At 38.8% G+C, this 22,447-nt stretch overlaps 1 protein-coding gene across 1 annotated transcript; it reads right to left on the bottom strand.

Annotated features, from left to right (window-relative positions):
• Window positions 1-7,200: 7,200 nt before the first annotated feature.
• On the bottom strand, window positions 7,201-22,341 carry gaa2 (alpha glucosidase 2). Its single transcript, XM_028017062.1, has 21 exons — window positions 22,192-22,341; window positions 21,608-21,718; window positions 20,435-20,998; window positions 19,351-19,496; window positions 18,092-18,257; window positions 17,809-17,905; window positions 16,365-16,484; window positions 16,065-16,183; window positions 14,862-14,993; window positions 14,677-14,787; window positions 13,348-13,461; window positions 12,663-12,747; window positions 12,456-12,573; window positions 12,222-12,355; window positions 11,472-11,623; window positions 10,747-10,895; window positions 10,520-10,661; window positions 10,335-10,433; window positions 9,471-9,635; window positions 9,163-9,309; window positions 7,201-8,851 (listed from the first exon to the last, which is right to left on the bottom strand). Exons 2-21 carry the CDS (start codon window positions 21,701-21,703, stop codon window positions 8,789-8,791), a joined length of 2,919 nt encoding a protein of 972 aa, XP_027872863.1. The 5' UTR covers window positions 21,704-21,718; window positions 22,192-22,341; the 3' UTR covers window positions 7,201-8,788.
• Between the last annotated feature and the right edge of the window lie 106 nt (window positions 22,342-22,447).

The raw sequence follows: 22,447 nt of genomic DNA on the forward strand, positions 1-22,447 counted from the left end.
CTGAACTTAAACTGGTTCCTGACAAGCTTACAGAAATATACATGAACATTATGAAGATGGCTCAATTTTCCTTTGTCAAACTTTCAGAAGTGGCTTACTTCTTCCTTTAGGAATTATCTCACTGTAAGTAAATGCCTTAAAATGACAATGGTTAGAATGGTACAGAACCACTATATAAGTTTAACAGTTTCTAAATTAAATTTCTATATTAACTTTCTAAAGACGCCAGCTTTGGTTTTAACAATATTTTTTTATTCACATGATGGCCTGAATATTTGAGCAGTTAAAGCATGTAGTAACAAATTATAGGAAACCGGAAATTCTGGTTTTGTAGTGGCCTGGCCTTAAAACTTTATGAGCTGAATTTGAGTGCACAATTTTTTGAATATGATCTAATTGGAATGTATTTCCTTAAATTTTAACATATATATATATATATATATATATATATATATATATATATAAACTGAACAACTGTCATTACTATTTGACTAATTTTAATGCCCAGTTTCTTTTAAAAGTGGAGATATGACGCTCAGTTTGTCACAAATTGCCCCATTTCTTAAGATCAATCTTGAAATCAAACGTCTCAGTCATTGTTTAGTTACTAAACAACATTTCTACTAAACTTTAGTAGAAATGCAGCAGGTTTACCGTATTGAAGCCCAACGTTTTGTTGTGTCTTCAGAGCTCTTTCCTTTCATCGCAGCTGATTTTATGGAGTAACGTCTTTCACATGTTCAGACGTTCTTGAAAAACAAATATTGTTCCCAAATTCCGTCGTTTCCTAGACTTTATGCGTTGTTCTGTTTAAACCAGACACACAGAATATGTTAAACCATCGACCAATCACGTCACGTGTTGGAGTTCTCGAACTTTCCACGGGGAAAGAAAGTCAACTGAAGCGACCGCCATTGCTGGACGTCCGTGGAACCGGAAGTAAGAAGGTAAAATAGTTTTTTAAATTTGATAAATTGTTAATAAAGCATCGTAGAATTTATTAATAAGGATATTTATTTGTGCCGTTTAGTTACTAAGTCGGTCTGTCGTGATTCGTACTTCCTTGACGTCGGTCAGTGACGGTTAGCTTAGTATAGGGCAGACATTTTAATTAGTGATTACAAAAACATATTATCACTGTGAAAGATATTAGAGAATGGGGAATTCATATCATTTAATAAACTCATGGAAAACTGTGATTATTTTAGGCAGACATAATAAAATTTTAAAAAATCACCAATGGATAAACCAGTCAGGATAACTGCTGTGTGGGCATCATTGTTCCTGCATTCAAATGTAAAAATACTTTATTAATCCCAAAGGGAATTTAGACTCACTTTCTAGGGGCTGAGGTTGCTTACAATGTTATACATTGATACAGTATTTGTTAAGTTTTTCTTTTATTCTGTTTTCTTTTTCTTTCTTTTTTTTTGGTGCATTCTAACACAAATGACAACAAAGAATTTCAGATTTCCAACATTCCAGTTTCAGCTTTGGATAAAAGCTAAAAGTACTTTTTTTTTTTAAAAGCATGAACATAAAACTCAGGACAAAGTTGTGCCAGGGGAAGGGTTTTTTTTTTCTTTCTCCCGAATTAAGGTGAATCGTTTACGGTAGCCTTGACGAATTTGCAAAAAGCAAGAGTTTCACCTTGTAAGAGACAGTCAGGGAAGAATGTGAAATTCTTTGTAGATGAGGAGAGGCATTCATATTCTGAACTGAAAATCTTCTCACTAGCTCTTAAGCACTTTCTCAAAAAAAAAAAAGAAAAGTATTTTCAGCCTCGGGGCCATGTGCAAAGTGTTGCATATTTTTTTTTAAAGTTTGTGACAGGAGAAAAACGTTTGCTTCCAAACTTAGTAAATTAAAAAAATGTTCATAATGTGAACAACTCCAGTTGTCCTGATTTGCCCTTCAGTAATGAGCAGAAATGAAGTTTTCAGTGGATAGGCTCTATGGGACTTGAACTGTCTCCTACGCAGCATCTAAATGGCAGGAAAAGTAGGCGAGTTGCTAGTAAACACAAGTAGATTTTCCACTGTTCCCTTTAGCTCAGGTCAGCTGTTTCTGTGTAAGTGCTGTGAACCAAAGCTAATCAGGGATACGTGTCCATTTAAAGCACATACCTCACATCTCCGGTCTCAATTCAATTGAGCTGAGTTCAATATTCAAAGTACTTTAAAAAGTTTTGAGTCTAAGGAAACCCAGCAGACTGCATAGAGTCACATGACTAGCGGCAGTTGCTTGCATTTGTGTCGTTGACGTTATAGCAATTCCTCATACCGAGTTGGCATGTAGCAGCAGTGAAGAGGAAAATTTGCCCTTTAACAGGAAGAAACCTCCAGCAGAACCAGAACCTGGCTCAGTACAAGCAACTGGGGGTTTGAGAAGAAACAGATGAACTGATGTAGGAGTGTGCTGTATGTTAATGAAGAGTCAAAAAGCAGGAGGAGAACCATTAGTTGATTGCAGCATTCTCTCAGTGGATGGCCTCCTCCAGGAAGGAGTACGATGGAGCTTGTTCACTAAGGGCTTTATATGTGAGAAGGAGAATTTGAAATTCTATTCTCACTGACTGTGCAAACACATTTTCTCATATTTGATCAGTTTATTCACAGCCTATCGATGTTCAGCAGAAGTGGAAATGCCTTACTACCTGTTATTATGTAAGTAGATCCAGTCTTTTAGCATAGAGTGGAAAAACACAAAAAGAGGAGTTTATGTAGCAGCTAAAGAGCCATGTGTTCCTTCAAACCGCTGGTCAAAAACCTAACAAGAACAAGCTGTGTTTGATGATGACAGTTTAAAACTCGGGCTCTAAAAGTCGACATAATGCACTTGGGTGGCGATTGTAAACCGTTCACCCACACAGATTAGAGGCAACAGGGATACTTTAACATGGGAGGAGCAAGAGGTTTTGTTTTAGTCTTCAGAATCTAGGTAATTAAGCAAAACTCCTCTTTCTTGTTTTTCCTCTGCAGTTTGCCTCGAGTATGTTGAAACATATTGGTATTTTTTTGGTAGTGCAAGCCAGGAAACGAGATAAACAGAGTCAAAGCGGAAGAGGAGAGCTGCAGATTCCTATTCTTGGTCTATTAGAAAACAATATTAGAAAATGTTTGCCTGTAAAACATTTTTTCCAAATCACTTTTTTTTTTGTAGAAAGCTGATGAAACTTTAGCGAAGACTGTAGGTGTGTGTTTGTCTGGTGATCTTTTGGTTAAAACATTTTGTTACTCACAGTGGGTAGAGGATCCAGAAATGTTACTCAAATGAAAGTTGTAATACTTTATTATAAAGTTACTTGAGTAAAAGTAAAAAGTACAGTGTTACAAAAATACTCCTAAAAGTAAACTTCCCCCCCCCCAAAAGTTACTCAAGTAAATGAAACTAGTTGCTACCCAACTCTGGTTACAAGATGACTTTTGACATGTTTGAGTCATGCTCTCCCACTTCATCTTCATGTATTCCTCCCTAAAGAAAATGTCACATTATATTTCATCTGGTCATCTGACTGTCCTAGTCACAGTCAGAAGTTAAATGGACGTCACATGAATCATCAAACCAATTTAAAGTCTCTGGCATCTTTGGGACGCTGCCAGCTGGGGGAGGAGTTTTAAACTAAAAATGTATTTTCTCTGAAGACAAGATGTGAATGTTAAGTTTGTGTTTTGTCACCAGAGTGAAACAAAAAATAAAACAGTACAGCTGATGGCAGAAACATTATTTAGCCGAGTTTCAAGCTGGATGGAGAAACCCTTCTCAATAGAAGTTTGCTCAGGGACACATTTATATATTATTAAGTTGAGTGTTTTTTAATCGTTCATCTCCAAGTGACTAAGCAAACTCATGCCATTCAGCTCTGCATTCATCCAACTTTATCATCACATAGAACAAAAAGTGAGCACACTTTTTTTTTTACCAACTCAACTTCAAGTAAGCATTTAATTATTTTTGCACATTGTCCACTGTATAGAGGGTTGGACAGAGCTAGTAATATGCAATATTAAGGACAATAGTCGATCAGATTATTGAGCTCCAAATCCTTCAGACCTGTACTACTAAATCTTTTCTTCTTCACAAATTTTTCCAAACAGGCTCGTATTTTTAAATGGACTTTTCTGATGCAATAATCTTTGGAGGAAGGTCGACATGTATGATGTGTTGTCGAGAGACGCAGAGTGTGACTAACTATTGCTGCGAATACAACAATGGTTTGTTCTCTTGACTAAAAAAGGCCTCTTTAAGAGGAATTTGTCAAATGAACGCTTAGTGACAGCAAGTGGGCACAGTGAGCACTCTTTCCTTGCTATTCGGGGAAATTAGACAAGCTACGCTGTTGATTGGTTTTGCTAAGAGAGAAAACTTCCTACCTATCTGAATAATAAATTAACCCTGACTGCATTTGTTTTATAACTAATGAACTAACTAATCAAAATGGAGTGCATGTTAATAAAGGCAATAAATAATATTGTTATTTATTGAAGAGCGTTGTTGCGAAGACGTGCTAAAGAGCGCGAGCTTCCTAAAGCAACACAGGCGTCAAACTGCAAAGTCATATTTGATGTATACGGCATTTTTATAACAACTGAAGTCAACATGGTTATTGTGTTGTAAAAAGACACTAGCACAGAAAACATACTATATGAAACGTTCATTTTTAAAGGGTTCTTTTTAATCAGAGAGGAGCCTCATCAGAACATGTATTCAATTTAGTATACATACCTGTGGCTACATCATAAACGTTGGAGCCACAAAACACCTCGTGCTTTTCTACGTTCACACAGACAAAACGAGCTAAAAGCCCCAGAGTGTTGTTGGCGTGAGGAATCCAACCACCAGCTAATGCTAAAAAACAAAACAAAAATAAAACTTTCAGAGGAAAAAAATAGGACAGAACAATGAAACTGCTCTCAGCTTTTCTTTTATGACTCCCAAAACTCACCCACACAATAACCACATGTCAAAAATGATGCTTCACTTTAAAATCAACTTGAAAAGAACTTCTTCTCTAACGACATCCGAGCCGCAGCTGAAACAACACAAATGGTTTCTAATGGCATTAAGCCTTTTCTTTTCACATTTCATAAATGCACATCGCAGGCCCGGTGGTGAACATCTACATGTTTTGTTCTTCGCTTCTCTTTTCCACATGCCGTCCATGCTTACACTCCCCCACAAATACTTAATCCTCCCAAATCCAGACAGGAAATGTCCTCGTCAGTGGAGCACAATGCTTTCAACAGACCCCCTCTGCTCCTTTTCTCTCTCCCTCTCTCTCTCTCCTCCCCACAGGCTGAATGATCTATGTGCCCCCTTCAAAACGCCCATCTGGAAACATTTAGCCTGAGAAAAGTCACACGCTGCCAACAACAACGTGTCTGCAGCAGGTCTAGTTGATCAGTTGTGGAGTGTACCTTGAAGCCAGCTATCAGAGGAATACGACGCCCCATTAAGGCCATTTCTGCCAAAAAACCCCCAAAAACCCGACATTTTTGGATTCATCTCACAAATTTTCAAGAAAAAAAAAACATTTTTCAAAATTTTTGACTTTTTAAACTCAAATTTCCTTTTTATTTCTACTAAATTTCTGAGATTTGTTTGGTGGAAATTTACAAATTGTTCCCCCCACCTACAACGGCCCCATTGCGCCATAATGGAGGGGAGGAGAACATGAGACGTCTGCTTTCACTTTTTAAAAGGAGCCGCGTGCATTCTGTGCTTTTGAGTCACGACTCATGAACACTTTCAGAAAATTCTGCATCAAGTTCCCCCCTCCTTTTTTTTTTTTTTTTAACTCTTCCTGGTTTGATGGCATTTATTAGGCTCTGGAGAATTGTTCAGGATTTTAAAAGGAAAATGCTGAGATGAATCAGCTCTGTGAGAAGAGAAGAGGAAAAGGACAAGCCTAATTATCTGGAAAACGGTACCTTTGCAGCGACAAGAACAATAGACAAAAGGAAAAGGTCATAAAGAGGGAAAGTGGTGGAAGGTTCATCTGAGGACAACTGAGGAAGGACATAATGAAGAGAAAGCCTTTGTATGATTTATACCAGAACACAGCAGGGAATCAACACTGTTAATGACAGCAAGAGTGACTGTGGTGGCACATATAAAAAAAGATAAACATTAACTAGAATGTCTATGTCCAGATAGATATCAGAGATAAAGCAGCAATTAGATTCTAAAGTAGGAGTTTGGCTTTGTTTCAAGGAGTTGTGGATTTAGACTCACAAATAAGAAGAAACATGCAAAAAATGTTGAGGGGAAAAAAGTCAAACAATAATCACTGGAAGTTGTGCCCTCTTGTGTCAGGTTCCAGTACCATGAAAGAACGCATTCTTTTTTTTCTCCAATCAAAACCATAAATAGAAGGATGAAAATGATAGACACAAACTCCATAGGCAAATGGATCTCTGGTGTGATACATCCTACACTTTTTTTTTTCTGCCAATCCCATAAATGAGTCTGGGTTTGGCAGTTGCAAGAAAAACAGCTATCGATGTGTTAAATGCAAAGTTTGGTGCAGAAGAATTTCAATATTTTGCACAATTTTGACCTTAACCTGTCAGACAAATGGAATAAATGAAAGCTATTTTCTGCTAGCGTCAAAAGAAACAACACAATTTTACAATTGCGGCATTTCCATTAAATAAGGAATGAAATTAAAGTCCTGCGTGAATAAGCTTGTTCATGAGATATATTCATAACTCAACCATGGTGCTAGCGCTCATCATCTATCAGCCAATCAGAGGAGACGTCAGCATCTCATTTAGGCGTTGGAGCAACAAGCCCCTTATACTTGGGAGCGGCAAGGTGTGCGGTGTTTTGGGGGAAATTATAGTCGACTATAAAGTTATGGATTCAACATGTTGGAATAACACAAAACCCCCGGAACCTCTCCCCAGAAACAAACCATTGTCCTACTGCCACTTCTTCGTCGTCTCCGCCAGTAGTAATATCAGGGTGTTGTTCATGTGACTCGTGTAATGTGAAAAAGTGTTTCCATTGCAGTTTTGCAAAATACATCTATATTGATACAGCTGAAAAACAACCTCATTGTAGCGCAAAAGACTTTTCATTGGATTAAGATGGAAATGTCAATAAAGATGTGTGCAAAGGCAAACGATCCAATACATTTAAATTTATACACAAAACACCAGAAGCACTAAATCACACAAATTCATTTTTAACACAGCAGATTTTAAAATAAAATTTATTAAAACAAAATTGTTGCTTATTGACATTACTTGTGAAGTAAAAAAAAAAAACAACATAAATTTTCTCCACCTTGAATTGTTCTTTTGACCTACTGCTCCACACAAACATGTTTTGTTAAAGGGGGAAAAAAATTTAATTTTTAGTCCAAACATCTATTAATCCAAAAAACAATAAAAACTTTGGTTGTAGTTAATCTAATAATGCATTTTCTAAATCAAATAAACACAGAAATTTAAGAAAAGAATTAAAATGACAATTCATGTCGACATGAATTGTCCCCCGACATTAAGAAACGCCCAGATAGAATAAATTCATAAAATTATTTCCTAAAGAAAACAGCAGCCATCTGAAGCTAAAGCAAGAGCTCCATTTGTTTTTGATCTTTTATGGCTTTTTCTGTTTTAAATAGTTTAATTTCTGGTTTCTGAGGAGAGAAAGGAAATGAAAACAAAACAAGTTCATAAAATGCTTATAATTGATGACGTTACATTACAAAACTAAAACACAGGAACGTGAGAACAAAACTCAGATGAGCATTAAAGTCACTTAAATGTCAATCAGCGTAGCTGGATTTGAATCTGAATCGAACTGCGTCCAGTCAAGACAAAACATTTTTCAAAAGGTCTTTCTGCTCGACCTCACTCCGGCTTCTAGTGGGGAACAGCAGTAAAAACTAATAAAACTTTTAACAGAAGAAAAAAAAAAAAACATTCATTATAAGGCATCTCCTTCCTAACTTTAAAATACTGCAGCAACAACAGTCCAAAAAAATAAAATAAAATCCTCATGCAACTTCATTTGCACTGAAATTTTTAAAATTATATGGAGATTCGTCACATTGTAAGGAAGGAGGATGATCCTCCTGTCTTTATTGCACATTTCGTTCTTAAAAGGTTCCTTTTAATTGCGATTAAGCTTTAATTTAGAATAGTTTTAATAATAAAAGCAGTGTTCACAAACTACAGTTTGCAGATCAGTGTTAGTGTATAAAACATGAACACTTTTTGGGCTAAAACTTGTTCAAAACAAAGCGCACGTTAACTCACTTCCAATTCATTTCACCTCCAACTAATCACAAAAAAAACTATTTGTTTTTTTTGTATCGGCGAATCCCAAACTTTTGGTTTCTGACTTCATACAATTCTGTGAAAAGCATAAATACATCAAAAACAGCCTAATTTAATGTTAGTTTGTCTTTTTATCTTTCCATGACGAGTTTTTAAATCTATTCTGAGAATGATAGTAAACGATGACACGCGCAATCATTTCTAAGATCCCCCATATTCTGTTTTATAACCCAAAGTTGGGGTCTGACCTGAGCTTTTGGGACCACGTCCAAAAAACAGGCTTGTTATGTTTGAAAAGACTGCCCTCTAGTGGCTGACCCTCAGAGCTGAGTGAGTAGTTTATAAGCATTGAGCAAGAATCAAACCCCATGCTTTAAAAGGTAGTTCAGCAATGAAGTGTCACAGTTACAGGCATGTTCATATATATATATATAGCCAGTGTCTTAGATTTAAAAGGATAAAACACAGTACTGTGTGAAATAAAATCCTGGATCTGATTGTTACATCCAGCTGATGGTGAAGTTCTGGGTGAGTCTGAGGCTCAGGCTCGCTACCGATAAGACCTGCAGGGGGGAAATGAAAAAGGGGACAAAGAAAAGGAAAATAACTCAAAACAGGATTTCAAGTCAAAAACAGCATGTATTATTTTAAGAAATTCATCAATCTGTGGACTATGCTTCATTGTTTTGTGAGCTTAGTTTAAATTGAGCCTTTCTACTTGAAATGTATCGAGTGGTTGAGATGGTTTCTAAAGTAAACTGAGCATCTAATCAGGATCGTAAATGAGAATGCTTCTGTAGTAAACGTTGGCCACACATCCCGAAAAAACAGCCGCAGCTATCAATGTGACCTTTCCCGTGACCCCATAGTTCACCTGGTTGTTTCTGTAGATGAAGGGAAACTCCTGGGAATTCACCAGCACCGCGCTCGGCTTCTGCTTCACCCCGTAGAACGAGACCGAGTCAATGCTGAGGAACAAGCCTTCCTGGTCGCTGTGAAGCACGCTGGACGTCATCGTGTTCTAGAAAACGAGATCAACTACAGCTAAGACTCACTGCAGTCGACTCACTTCCTTTAAATCAAACCTGGACGCCTCATCAATGTCATGCGAAATAAAACTCCTGACAAAGTGGGACCAGGTGAAGCAAGGTTAGACCAGAGTGGTGGACAAACTCTTTGCACCTGGGAGACGTTGAACACAACGTATGTGTACCGGTCCGTCTCGTAGGTGTCGATGGTTTCGCCGTCGTCCCAGAACAGATCGCCGCTGGCCGAGCCGTCGTCAGACAGAGCAGAGACCAGGTGCAGCGGCTGACCGCTGCTGATCCACAGCGTCACGTTGGGCTCCTGAGCAGAAGATCCAAACAGAAGCAACAGAAATATGATCAGAGGAAGGTTTCTCCAACTTCCTCACATGTTTATAGGGTGAATGGATGAATGGACTGAGCGACAGGACAGACAGACTAAAGAGAAGACAAATGGGCAGATCTTTTAGACAGTAAAACATAAATGGATAATGGTCAACAGATGGACAGACAGAAGGACAGATGGATGAACAGACATGAAAACAGAACAATGGATGGACAAATAAAGTCAAGTTCTTGCTTTTCTACACATATCCAAAATCTGGAAAACGCGTAAACATCTCCAGATTGTATAAAGATGTTCTTAAAGAACAAGCTTTTTATTTCTACTTTTAGAATTAAGATAAGAAAAAAAAGGATGGATTTAAAAAACAAAAAACTGATTCCAAACTAATGAGGAAAACAGATCTAAAGAAGTATTACTGGTATTTTAACATCATTCTTTGTAGAAATTCAACACAAATACTGCAGGGAAAAACTGAATGACCTTTAAAAACCTGCACTTGTTGTTCCATCTGCATTTAAATTACATTACCAGGTTTCTTTCTATTTGTACCCAACGTTACTAGGAACCACTAATGTAGTCTGTTCAGTGAAAGTGGAACACTAAATATCAGAATATTTGTACTTCCAGGCCCTAAAGGTTGAGGAAAACAAAACAAGTCCAACTAAAGTGCCACACCTGTGTTGGAATAATGGAGCCCTGACGCAGATGCAGGTTGATTTTATCCATTGGTGCGCTGAGGCGAAGTTTTTCCCCTTTGCTGCTCACAGAGTCACCCTGGGAAGTAAAACGGGACGAGCAGAGATGAGTTATTACCCTTTATGTAATAACTGCTTACTTATGTTTATGATAAGTAGACTTACGGTGTAATAGTCATACCACAGGCCTTCTGGGAAGTACCCGTCCACATAGTCCACTCCAGGCTCCAACACTGGAGTCACCAATAAGCTCCTCCCCCAGAGAAACTGACTGTCGATGCCGTAAGTTTTTACGTCTTTGGGAAACCTGGTGGTTGCACAGGGCCACGGGTCAATCAGAGTTCAGTACAAGGGTAAAATAAATATTAAGAAAAGCGAAAAGTTGTTCTCACTCAAACATGAGCGGCCGAGCTACAGTGTGCCCTTTAACGTGAGCGTGATGAAAGAGGGTGTAGAGGAACGGGAAGAAGGAGTAACGCAGCAGCAGAGCCTGTTTCATGGCCGTACGGGCCGACGGGCTAAAAGCGGTCGGATCCTGAGGCTGGAAAACAACAAAACGTTATTCATATATTCGTCACTTTTACAAAAATAACAAAAAAATAAATACATAAGGAAAGAAATAAGGTTGGAAACAAAGAAAATAAAGGAAAAAATAAAGAAATGCAAAAGAAAAGAGAAAAAAATAAGGAGAAGCAGACAGAATGTTTTGGGTTTTTTCCACCGTTTCTTGTATTGCGCTATTAGCAGCTTCAGCTAAATAAAACTTTATTAGATGGATGAGTAAAAACACCCAGAGAGATTAAACTGTTGCGATGCTAACAAGTAGAAGTTACTCAAGCTGATCACGATGTACTTCTCTCTATTCTACAGACTCAGATTTGAAGACCATCTGTCATTTTGACCGACACACGTTTTGTTTTTTTTCCCCCATCTGAAATCAAAACCTTGCTTTCCTTACATAACTATAAACATAGCCTGTTAAACCAATTTATTGTTAAATTTAATAACTGAAATATTATCTGCAGCATTGAGTGTTTTGCTAAAATCCTGTTTAGATATCTGTCATTTTACACCCATTTTTTTTTACCAAAACAAAGCCGGTTTCATTCATCCTTACATTCATGTCAAGGGAGTTGTGGTTTCTTGCGAAGGGATAAAAAGCTCCCAGCTGAGTCCAGCGGACACACAGCTCCTCCTGCGGCTCCTCGCTGAAGCCGCAGACGTCTGCTCCCACCAACGGGATGCCCAGAAGGTTAAAGGTCAACATACCTGGTGGAAATGAAGAGAGAAATAAAAATAAGTACAAAATGAATAACAAGGAGAGAGTGTGGAATTTAGTGCCACCTGGTGGGGAAATTGCATTTACAAAACATGCAGTGCGTTAGGGTCGTGGTAGATAAAGAAAAAAAAAAAAGTAAATTTCTGCAAAAAAAGAACTCTGACATGTTGAGAACAATTTCAGATCTTTTCTAGAAAACCTTTGGTTTCAAAAGTAAAACATTTTAGATTTTCGAAACTCAGATTTCCACTATCTTTCTAGTAAATTTCAGATTTGTTTTCTAGCAAATCTCTGACTTTTCAAGCTCAGAAACAAGCTAAGCTTTTTTCTAGAACATTTCAGAGATTTATCTTAAAATTCCTGAATTCTTTGGTGGAAATGTACTCCTTTTTTTAAAAAGATTTTTTATATCTACAATGGCCCCTAATACGTCGTTTGAAGGAAAAATGAACTTCCGTTTTAATTATTCACCAGAAATCCCGCAGTAACACGGCTGATGGTGAAGGCGAGGAAGACGTTTGTCCTTTACAGTAACGTTTACAGCAACACATCACAATACTCTTGTAAATGTAAGGAAACGTGACTAGCCTGCGATGGAGGTGTAAAGGTCCTTCCAGTGGCTCCTGTTGTCTCCCAGCCAGTGCCCTGAATACGAGCCATGACTGGGGAACGTGGAGCGTGAGATCACAAACGGCCTCTTTGCTAAAATCCTCTTCAGAGCACTGAATAAAACACAAAACAAAGAAAACAAAAGATTAGGGGAAGAAAACGTGTATGCGTAGCTTCCTGGCAACTTCCATGCTCCGTATCTAAAGTCCAGACCTAGAGGTGGCTTTAGCTTCCATGAGTCCATAGAGACTGTGCAGGTTATAATGCGTTGACAGTTTCTGCTGTGCAGAGGCGCATACAGTTTTAGATCTGAGCAAACCTCCCAGCACACCTGGAAGAAAAAAGAAGACGACACAAGGTTGTGTGGCGGCGTATGGACGGCTCGTACGTTGGAGGACGTTTCGGTTTGTCGTCTTCTACCTGGCGTATACGGAGGATTTTCCAGACTGTTTGACGGACAGCCAACAGTAGATCCATCCAGGAAGTTTGACGGCTCGTTCATGTCCTAAAGCAAAACGAAAACAGTGTCAAAAAAAAAAAAGTGTAGTCACAACAGAACCTCAGACTTTATCATATTTTATTGGGATTCTCTACAACAGGGTAGGGCTGCAACTAATTATTTTAGTAATCAGTTGTTCTAACTATTAATCAGATTAAAAAATTGACACAATCTACTAATTTTTTTTATTTAACCACTTGCGCTGATTTTACAGAATATTAAAAATCAGTTTAAAAAATGACAACTCAAGAAAAACAAACATTTTAATTCCTAAAATGCAATAACGTAATCTTTCTTTACTGTACGCTTGATTGTTCGAGACTAAGGATGCATCTGCAGCTAAAATATTATTTCTAATAAAGTGTCAGAACCTGAGCTCTTTCTCCTAGACTTAACATAAATATAGTGTAGGCCGATCTGTGGATGACTTTTTGCATTAACCAACTAATAGTTGGGTAGAAAAAAAGATGCTTACAAGGAGCAAATAGCCTTTGCTAAGACATTACAAAATATGAACAAGTTCAAACGGTATAACTACAAACCCAAGGCACCGATTAATAAAATGTTTAAATTTAAAACAATATATTTTTTGTTTGTTTTACTTACAATCCACAATCCATCAAATGGCACCTTCTCATGAAACCTCTGCAGGTTTTCATACCACCATTCATGCGTCGCCTCATCGGAGAAGTCCGGAAATGCTGTCAGACCAGGCCACACCTACAAGGAAAGCAGAGAAGAAGAAACATCTGTAGGGATAAAAAAACAAAACAAAAATCACGCCCACCAGGCCTCAGCTGAGAAAATAATGGCTCTACGATGAGTCTCAGATTAAAAACAACAACCTTTAAGCAAGTATTAAACACACTTTTCACTAAGCCCGCGATTCTGTTTTTAAAAATCTTCTACTATTGGTCTGATGTAATCATTTGAACCTTTTTAAAACACTCATGACTGGGCTAAAGATATTCTTAAAGATATGCGAGCTCAAAGTAACAGGCTGGGTTTACAAATATATGATAGCTGCACAATATATTGACCCAGCAGTATCAGTGAGTCAATACTGTAAACAGCAAATTAAAAAAAAAAAAAAGTCAGGAAGAATCTGGAACAACTAATCTAAACTTCCAGCACCAGTAATCGCTGGTTGCATGTTTTTCCAATTATCCAGTCAACCTAAATCTAATCTAATTTTATATCAAATTATATTTGATATAAAATGCTGTGTATATCAAATATGACATACACAGCATTTTATATCAAATATGATTTAAATGAAATTTTGCTTCATAATTTAACGCCTTGAAACTTGGCTGTCGCTTTAAGAAACTCCTTTCTGAAACTCTGCTTTCATAAAAAGGCACAACATGGCTCCTTTACCAGCGTTTCACTGAGAAGCAGCTCCGGCAACAAGCTCAGCAGATGTTCATTTCCACCAGCTGTTTGCTGCTGGCTAGTCTGAAGGAGCTGAGTGGGGCATAAGGCCGATGGTCGGAAACTTGGAAACTGCGGCTCTGAGGCGGAGCTTCGTCCTCGAAGGCGGAGCTAGGTCCACCCAGGTGTTTTGCACAGCTGAATGGTGGCCACGGGAAGATTAAAGGATTTCTCAAACATGAAAGAATCAACACTCCAGGTGTGTTTTAGGTGCTCAAAAAGCTCAAAAAGTTGATATTATATAATACCGCCCCTTTAAACAAACACCTCTCATCAAGCCTGGTATTTAAAACTGATGCTGCTGTCTAAATGTAACCCACTGGAAGTCTTGCGCACCTAAATCTAATCTGGGAGGAACAGCTATCACGGCATTGAACTGCCTGTCCAAACCTCCAGCTGCAGCGACAGCTTCTTATCTTGCAGAAACAGTCTGATCGAGTCTTGTGAAAACCACGAGTGGAGACGTGACCAGCTGATGTCATAAGGCGGCTCCTCTCTCACCTTCCCGATTAGCGTCTTCCCTTCAGCGTCCTTGATGAAGACTCCTCTCTTCAGTCCCTCGTCGAAGGGCCAGTAGAAGCCCTCCGGCTGTGTGCTGCTGATTCCTGGGTCCTGCAGGCGGGAGAAGAACCCGGTCAGACGCACGCTTCCAATCGGATCCACGGCGAATGAGCGCTTCTACGGACCATTATCATGACGTAGGTCTGGTTGTGAGCGTGCAGGTCCCGCACCAAGTCCGGAAGGGTGTTGAAGTTCGTCGGGTCAAAGGTGAAGTCTTTAGCTTGGTCCATGTAGTCGATGTCATTCCACTGGACGTCCTGGAAACAGAGAGTCGTTATGAACAATATACAACTCTGGTGATTATGTGTCCAATGCACCATAACCAGCTGTTTTGGATTGTTATGCTGGTGACCCGACAAGCCATTTTTAATGTCTTTTTTTAAATGGTCTTTACTCAAAATGTCCTGGTGATTCAGTGACTGTTTTGTCTTTGTGAACAAAGACAACAGTGAATTTGGCAACAACTTTCTACCGAAGAACACAGGGAAAATACTGAAGTGTGACTATATAAGCATTTATACCTGCAAGTGTTTCTGGTGTATAAAACAAAGGAGAGTTCATGATGAACTCCTACAAACCTCCCTCGGCTTTTGAAGGACAAAAAGTCCCACAGCATTACAGATCCTCCACCATGCTTTGCAGTGAGCATGCCTCAAATGAATTAATAAATCATTTTTGGCCTGGACTTTAACATGTTCATTTCAATTAATTGCTCCGACCACCGCAGCTTCCTCTATACCCTGAACAATCGTAATATTCTTAGTACAATATCAATACATATTAACTGCAATGTTTCTAATATCTTCAACATAACATCCCTGCTGTTTCCATTTGTTTTAAACATATTTTTATTTACTCTTTAGTTATTTATTTAGCTCTAATTTCAAGGTAGAACTGCAATTTTTTTAGATTTTGTTGTGCTTTCATCCACAAAGACAAAGGAATTTGAATTCATGACATAAATTTTAACAAACTGAAAATATTACCTTTTTTTAAAAAATAAAAGAAAATCAATGGACGATGAGCTGCCTCTCTCGGCCCACTGGGGGATAATTAAAAACTGAAACAATAGATTTTGAATTTTCCAAAAAGGTTTTAAGTTACTATTACTGAAATTAAGAGAAACAACTAGAAATTTTCTATTTTGGGTTTTATAGAAACAAAGAGTCTTAGCTGTATGTAATAAAAACAAAACAGAAGACATGTGACAGTTCAGAGAAGGCTTGTTTGAGAATTACTTTTGGCCTTTGTTGTTATGTAACAATTCATAGCATAATTTCAACAACAACAACAGCAAAAAGGGACGACTGATACTAATAAATATTCACCTGCGGTATCCCATAATTCCTCATTCTCTTGACAACTTCCCAGGTGGCATTGCTGGTCTTGTAGCCCCAGCGACAGAGGTGGTACCCTAAGGCCCAGTAGATTGGCATGGCTGGCTGTCCTGTGAGAAAATCAGTTGGAAGGAAGAAATATCAGAAAACAAACAGATCTCAAAGTGATACATTTCACCATTTCTGTCTGTTTTTTGTAAGTCGTTGTTCCGTCTTTTTCTTTCAGTGTTCCAAGACGACCAGCTACAAGTCGTTTCAGTCATGCGTCTTCGTCAAAGCACTCTCACTGACCTATGACCTCCACGTACTGCTGAACGACCGAACCGGGATCCGAACCGAGGAACACGTAGAAGTCCAGGATTCCTCCGATGCTACGCCAAGTCAGGGCGGGGCCCGGCTGGAGGGCCACATCTGATCAAACGCAAAAGAAAGTAGCTTGAAACTGAAAACAAAGCCTTCGTTTACAAATCCGCAGCAAACCTAACAAGAGCTGCAACAGTCACAACCTCAAAATGGACTTAAATGTCATTATTTTTAGGCTCTTAATTATGCATCTGAAATGGGTTTTTTTGCTCTAATGGGGTGATCAACAGACAACAAATAACTACAAGACTGAATTTTAAAAACAAGAACTGGATGCACATGTCCCTCAGACGAAACTCGTCTCGACTGAACTGCCAGACTTAATTCTATGGGTAGAAATCCTGGCCACTTTAAGCTTAGTAGAAATTGTACAATGTCATAGAATTAATGAAGGTGGACCACTAGTCTTCCATGAATGCTAATGCTAGTTAGCATAGCCACCGATGATGGACGTTAAAACTGTTTTCTTAGGCCGTTAAGTTGTTTCTCTACCAGTGGCACATTTAGCAGCAACCACAAGAGGTTGATTGACAGCGCTAAGATCCTCCCCCTGCCTTTGATTGGTTGTTTTTGGTTGGGAGCGGTTCTTTTTTTTTTAAACGTTAACTGTAGTACTGGGAGAGGGCAGAGCAGTTCTATTTTTTCCCCACAGACTTTACTGTCAAGACAGCCACAAAGAATTTTTTTTTTTAAGTAAAATAATTTGTAAAATTTACATAACTATTTAGTGGTCTTGAAATGGACACAAACTAATTTAAAACAGTTCATTTAAATTTTCTCACATGTTGGCATTTAATAAAGCATTACTAGGGGAGACCAAATAGGGTTGTGTCAGTAGATATTTGAGCTTTGTGTTTAATTTTAATCACGAAAATAACAGTTAAAATCCATCGGTAAAAGTCCAACATGTATTATTATTAGCCATTCCTAATAATAAGATTTGTGCACCAACATATCAACGTGGAACCGGTGGAAGTTTTTTCCCCATAAAATGTAATATTTGAAATAATGTGATTATTACTCTCTCAGAGTAATGGCTCACATTTAGAGCCAGAAGAGGAATAGACATAAAAAAAACATCTGCCTGAAAAACAATTTGAATCATTTTCCATTTTATGTCTGCTTTGCAGTAATTGGAATGATCCCAAACAAATAAACGATTACATGTCAAATGTCGAGGCTCTTTAGCAACACTGGGAAGTTGAGGTTGAATCACATAACTGAAAGTAAACACATGAAAAACAAACTTCCGCTTTTCTAGGATTTCTTCATTTTTCACACTGCATTATTCACACTGTTGCAAAACTCTGTGCTTTTCACCGCTTTGTGTACAGTAACTAGTACTGTAGATCTAATCGACGGCACATCTGACCCATGGCGTTGCTGTTCAGCAGGAAGAAGCCGTGTGCATCCCCACCGTCCTCCATCACCAGATAAAACGGATGAACCCCGTAGAGGTTCGTCTGTTCCTGCAAACCAGGACAACAAATAAACAAACAATTTCAGCCTGGTCATTTAGATAAGAGCCAAACTCATACGGGCACTGTTAGAATAATAAAACGAAGGCCGTAAAGCATCATTTGCGTTACCTTGATCAAAGGCCAGGCCGCCGTAGCGATGAGAAACATAAACAGAGCAACGATTAGCGCGTTTACCGTGGGAGGAACATCTCTGGCCCACATGGTGAGTGTGTTCCACTGGACGTCGTGCAGAAAGGTGGAGCGGTGTTCACCTAGGCCATAAATGAACTGACTTGGCAGGGCGGTGGAGAGCTGGAGGAACTGATCAGCGTAGAAGAGCGGCGCCACTGTGGTGTTCAGGCTGATGGAGGAGGGAGAGAAAAAACAACAAAAAAAATTCATTACTCCGTGGAGGCTGATTTTATGGAAGCATATAACGGAGACTTTGTAGAAGGGGTTGCAAATATAATCAGTTATTCTGATGATCAATCCACTTTTTAAAAAATGGCACAGTCTACAGATTCTTCATTTAAAAATCTTTTTTAAGCAATAATAATAATAATAATAAACATTTAAATGAGAAAATAAACATGTTTTTACCTAAAATGCAATAACGTAGCGTTTCTTCAGGAAATCTGAACTAGTCACTAAAACTAGGCCACTTGAGGAGTTTTGGGGAAGACATATTTACAGATAGATGTGTTTTTATCTTAAATACTAAATGTATATATTTTTGTACAGTTTTGCCTTAATTACTGCTCTGAATATGTTGGTGTTTTTTCAGGAAATTGCCTTTATTTTAGACTTTATGCTCCAGCTAATGGTTAATCGCTAACTAAATTAGTTGATCGTTAATATAATTTTTTTTATTCTCTCAGCCCTACTTGAAACAATGTCAAGCAGAATATGAACATGAGATGTGACAACACATTAACAGGAAGCGGTTTTCCCAACAGCGGTGCTTTAATGGTGCATTCACGTACATCTCGTATATCAAAACTTTAATTTGAAAAAAAATTAAAAACCAAGTGTTTAAGCTGCTTTTATTGTTGAATGTCTGCACAATGTCATTTAAAATATCCTAAACATTTATTGATGGAATATCCATGAAGTCAGTGACTAGACCAACACTCTAGATTGAAACAAACCAAAATTGCAGCCTGGATTTAAAACTGATGCAAGGACTGAACCGTAATTTTAAAAAAAAATTTTTTATTATTTTTGGACTGCTACCCATGTAAGTTGTTGCAAACAAAGAGATAAAGAGAAAAGGATCTTTCAAAAACAAAACCTCTTCTGTTTAGTTCTCTTAGGATCTTCTTATCTTGTTCACATTCTCAGCACAAGGAAAGATAGTGGAGGGAATTCATGATAACCGAGCAAAACAGAGGTGTTAATAAATAAAAACGTAAGGGAAAAAAAGCAAAACTGAAATATTTTAGGGTCAGACTCACAGCACGGTTCCTGTAGACTTCCTCTTCACCACGAGACCAAAGGGCTGCTTTGAAAGCTCTACGACGTACTTGGTGTTTTCTGCTTTCTTGGTGGCAGTGGGGACAGAGAGTGGGACCTCGAAGCGTGAACTGGAGGGGTCTGTTATCTGAAATTCAGCAAAAAGGTTCACCTAAGTTTGTAGAAAAACATTGACTGTTCATCATTGCACACAGAGCATCTGATTGGTGCAGATTCTGGTACATTAATATTGGTTGTAGTTCTTTTACTGATTCATCCAACTTAATGCAACTGAAAAACGTTTACATCACTTTTAGTGGATGTGAACAGGCTGTTGCTAGCTGTTTAACTTGCCAGCTCTGAGGCTTGCTAGCTTCCACCACTCACAAACATCCTTTTCCAACAAGCTCAGGGTCAAATGACATGTTTCTACTACAAGTAAGGGAACCATTATCGGTAAAAAATAAATAAATCAATCAATTCTGTGGCGCCTCCATTAGCTGTCTTTGTGTTGTGACGCTCGTGTCACAACATTTTCTGACTTGTCCTAAATGAATTCAGGTCAGGTGCCATTAGCTGGAGATCAAATCATATGTTACAGTATACAGTACAGTAAGTGACGCTGGGGTATTATCTGCTTTAAGCTGATTATCTTCCTACACAAGACACAGACACAGTAGCATCACAGGGCATTGTTCAAACTTTGAACCGTCTTTGCAACCTCTTTTAGATAAATGGTGAGTAAGTATCAGTCTGCGTGATACAGATAAAGAACAAAATAAATACATTTTGTTGTCAAGAAACATCTAAAGTTTGCGCCGCTAACTGCAGTTCAGAACAAAGTCTACATTGATTTAGAAAGTCAAACAGATATTGTTTTGTAATACAAAAAGGGGCAAATTTAATGACCTCCTCCTTCAGCATTTTCTTTATCTCTTCAAACTACGCTTTCATAAAACCAATCATGACCCCAAAACTTCTCAGGATAATCTCCAGAACAAAGATCCCTAAATCTTATAGAGCATGCTCCACTACCCAGGAATCTCCAGAGCCGGTTTGGAAGACTAAAACTGCTCCTGTACTCACCCTGACACGCAGGCGCGTGTCCGTTTCGTGTCTTATCTCCATCTCCAGAGTGAGGATGTCTCCAGGGTAGTAAGTCTTCACATCTTTTACCAAGGTGCCTTTGAGTCCCATCGACGTCTCTTTCGATGACACCAAAGAGTATGAGGGGAAGTCAGGGGGATAGAAACACCAGGGGATACCATTTTTCCTGGATCTGCCTCTAGTTGAACCAGAAGCGGGGATGAAGCAGCAGCTCCTGGCCTGGCACAACTCCCGGGTCACAACCACCGCTTTCTCGGGGTAGCAATCGAACCTCCACGCCTCTGGGATAGCACTGCAAGCTTTGGAACGTGCAGCGGTCGCCGTGTCGTTTATGTCTGCTTGTAAGACGGGGCCCAGAGCCTGCCCTGGCGCTGGCGGCGGCGGCCTGTGCGCCTGGCCGGATGTGGTGCGCAGCCAGTAAATGGTGTGCAGCAGCCAGCCCCCGAACAGGACCAGCAGCAGGCTGCCGAGTATCAGCACAGCTTTGGTGATTGAGCATGACAGCCTTCTGGGGAGCAGAGAGGTGCTGTCTGGCTGTGGCACCTGAGAAGAGTTAAAGAAAATAATAAATTAATGCAGTGGCTTGTTGTTGTTGTTTCTCAGTTTGTTTGTTTCCTTTTCTTCAGGTTTAGAGGCAGACTTCAAGGATGGTGACTTCTGTTCTCCCAGTACTTCGGTCTCTCCTCTACTCCTATCTCCTTTACTTTTGAACCTATTCCTTACCTTTCTCGCTTTCTTTTTCATCTCTTTGTCCGTTACATTTGAAATAAACCCAAATAAATTTCTAGCTAAGTTTTACACATCTAAAGCAAGTGGAGCATCTTGGTAAAAGCTGTAAAGCTCCACTTGTGACAGTAAATGTGTTGGGCCTCACCTTAACACCCGGACAACAGCACTGAATGACAAGCTGCCAGAAAGGATATGTTAAAAAATAAAACATGTAAATTACTACACTAAGCTGTCATTTAAAATAATGATTGTTTGTGCAATATCCCAGGTAATATCTGCTCCTTAAAAATCCATACTTGCAAACAGAAATTGTCTACGTGTAAACAAATAAAGAGACCAACTTCTGTTTTCGGAGTTTCCATTTAATAACAGGGGGTCCATCAAATAATCACAAAAATACAAGGAAAACAATAATTTACTCACGGCCACATCTTCTTGAGCCGGACGATGATGCTCTTCTGATAAAAGTGCACCAGAAAACTGAACGTTTTCAGGATTCAGCCTCTTATAAGACACCATTGTAATAATGTTAGTCTGTCACACACAGAGTTGGACAAAAACCAAACACCGTTTAGGATGGTCACATGATCCGACACCCAACACAAGCAGCAAAAATGAAGCATCACTGAAAACCTAGTGCTTTAAAACTACTTATTTAAACACATTTATTTACAACTGAACCCGTTCTTGTGATTAATAAATTGCATAATATGGGAAGCGAAAAGACAGGAGTAAAAATGCTTTCATGTACTGCGGATAGGTTCTCGTGTCTAGTTGCTGTTGTTAAGGAGGTTAAACAACAACAAAGAGAAATGCCGCCTCTGTTACTAATAGCAACGTATGTTCAAGTATTATCGCTTTAAGTGCAGCAGATAGCTACCGAAGACTAAGGTGTGCTAATATGTAGCATTCAGTGCATTTTAATGTCGGCTAACTTCAGCAGCAGAGTCATTTTAGCTAATATTCTGGCTTTAGCTGGAAGGAGCGTCATATTGTTAGGCTCTTACCTGAACTTTGAACTTCTCAGGCACAAAATACCGCAGCCAAAGCAGCCTCCGCTTTAAACAAATGTCAGCATTACAAAGTGTTTCCCTGCACTCTTAGACTCGTCCTCTGTCTGCATGTTGCACGTCTGTTTATCTGAAAGCTGCATTCAATGTCCCTCGGAATATTTTCAACTTCCGGTTTGTGTTTTGTAAATTAAAAAACAAGAATATCATATGCTAAGCTCGACATTATTATTCCCGTCGACATAGTGAGGAA

The sequence above is a fragment of the Xiphophorus couchianus genome, chromosome 5, assembly GCF_001444195.1.
Source record: "Xiphophorus couchianus chromosome 5, X_couchianus-1.0, whole genome shotgun sequence".
Classification (NCBI taxonomy): Eukaryota; Metazoa; Chordata; class Actinopteri; order Cyprinodontiformes; family Poeciliidae; genus Xiphophorus; species Xiphophorus couchianus.

Excerpts from the sequence above, each read along its gene's own strand:
- gaa2 (XM_028017062.1), bottom strand. The coding sequence starts at position 21,703 with ATGGTGTCTTATAAGAGGCTGAATCCTGAAAACGTTCAGTTTTCTGGT. Across the intron at positions 16,184-16,364 it reads GCAGTACGTGGAGGTCATAG|GACAGCCAGCCATGCCAATC; the intron begins GTCAGTGAGAGT and ends ATTTTCTCACAG. Across the intron at positions 14,788-14,861 it reads AGACCTACGTCATGATAATG|GACCCAGGAATCAGCAGCAC; the intron begins GTCCGTAGAAGC and ends TCCCGCCTGCAG.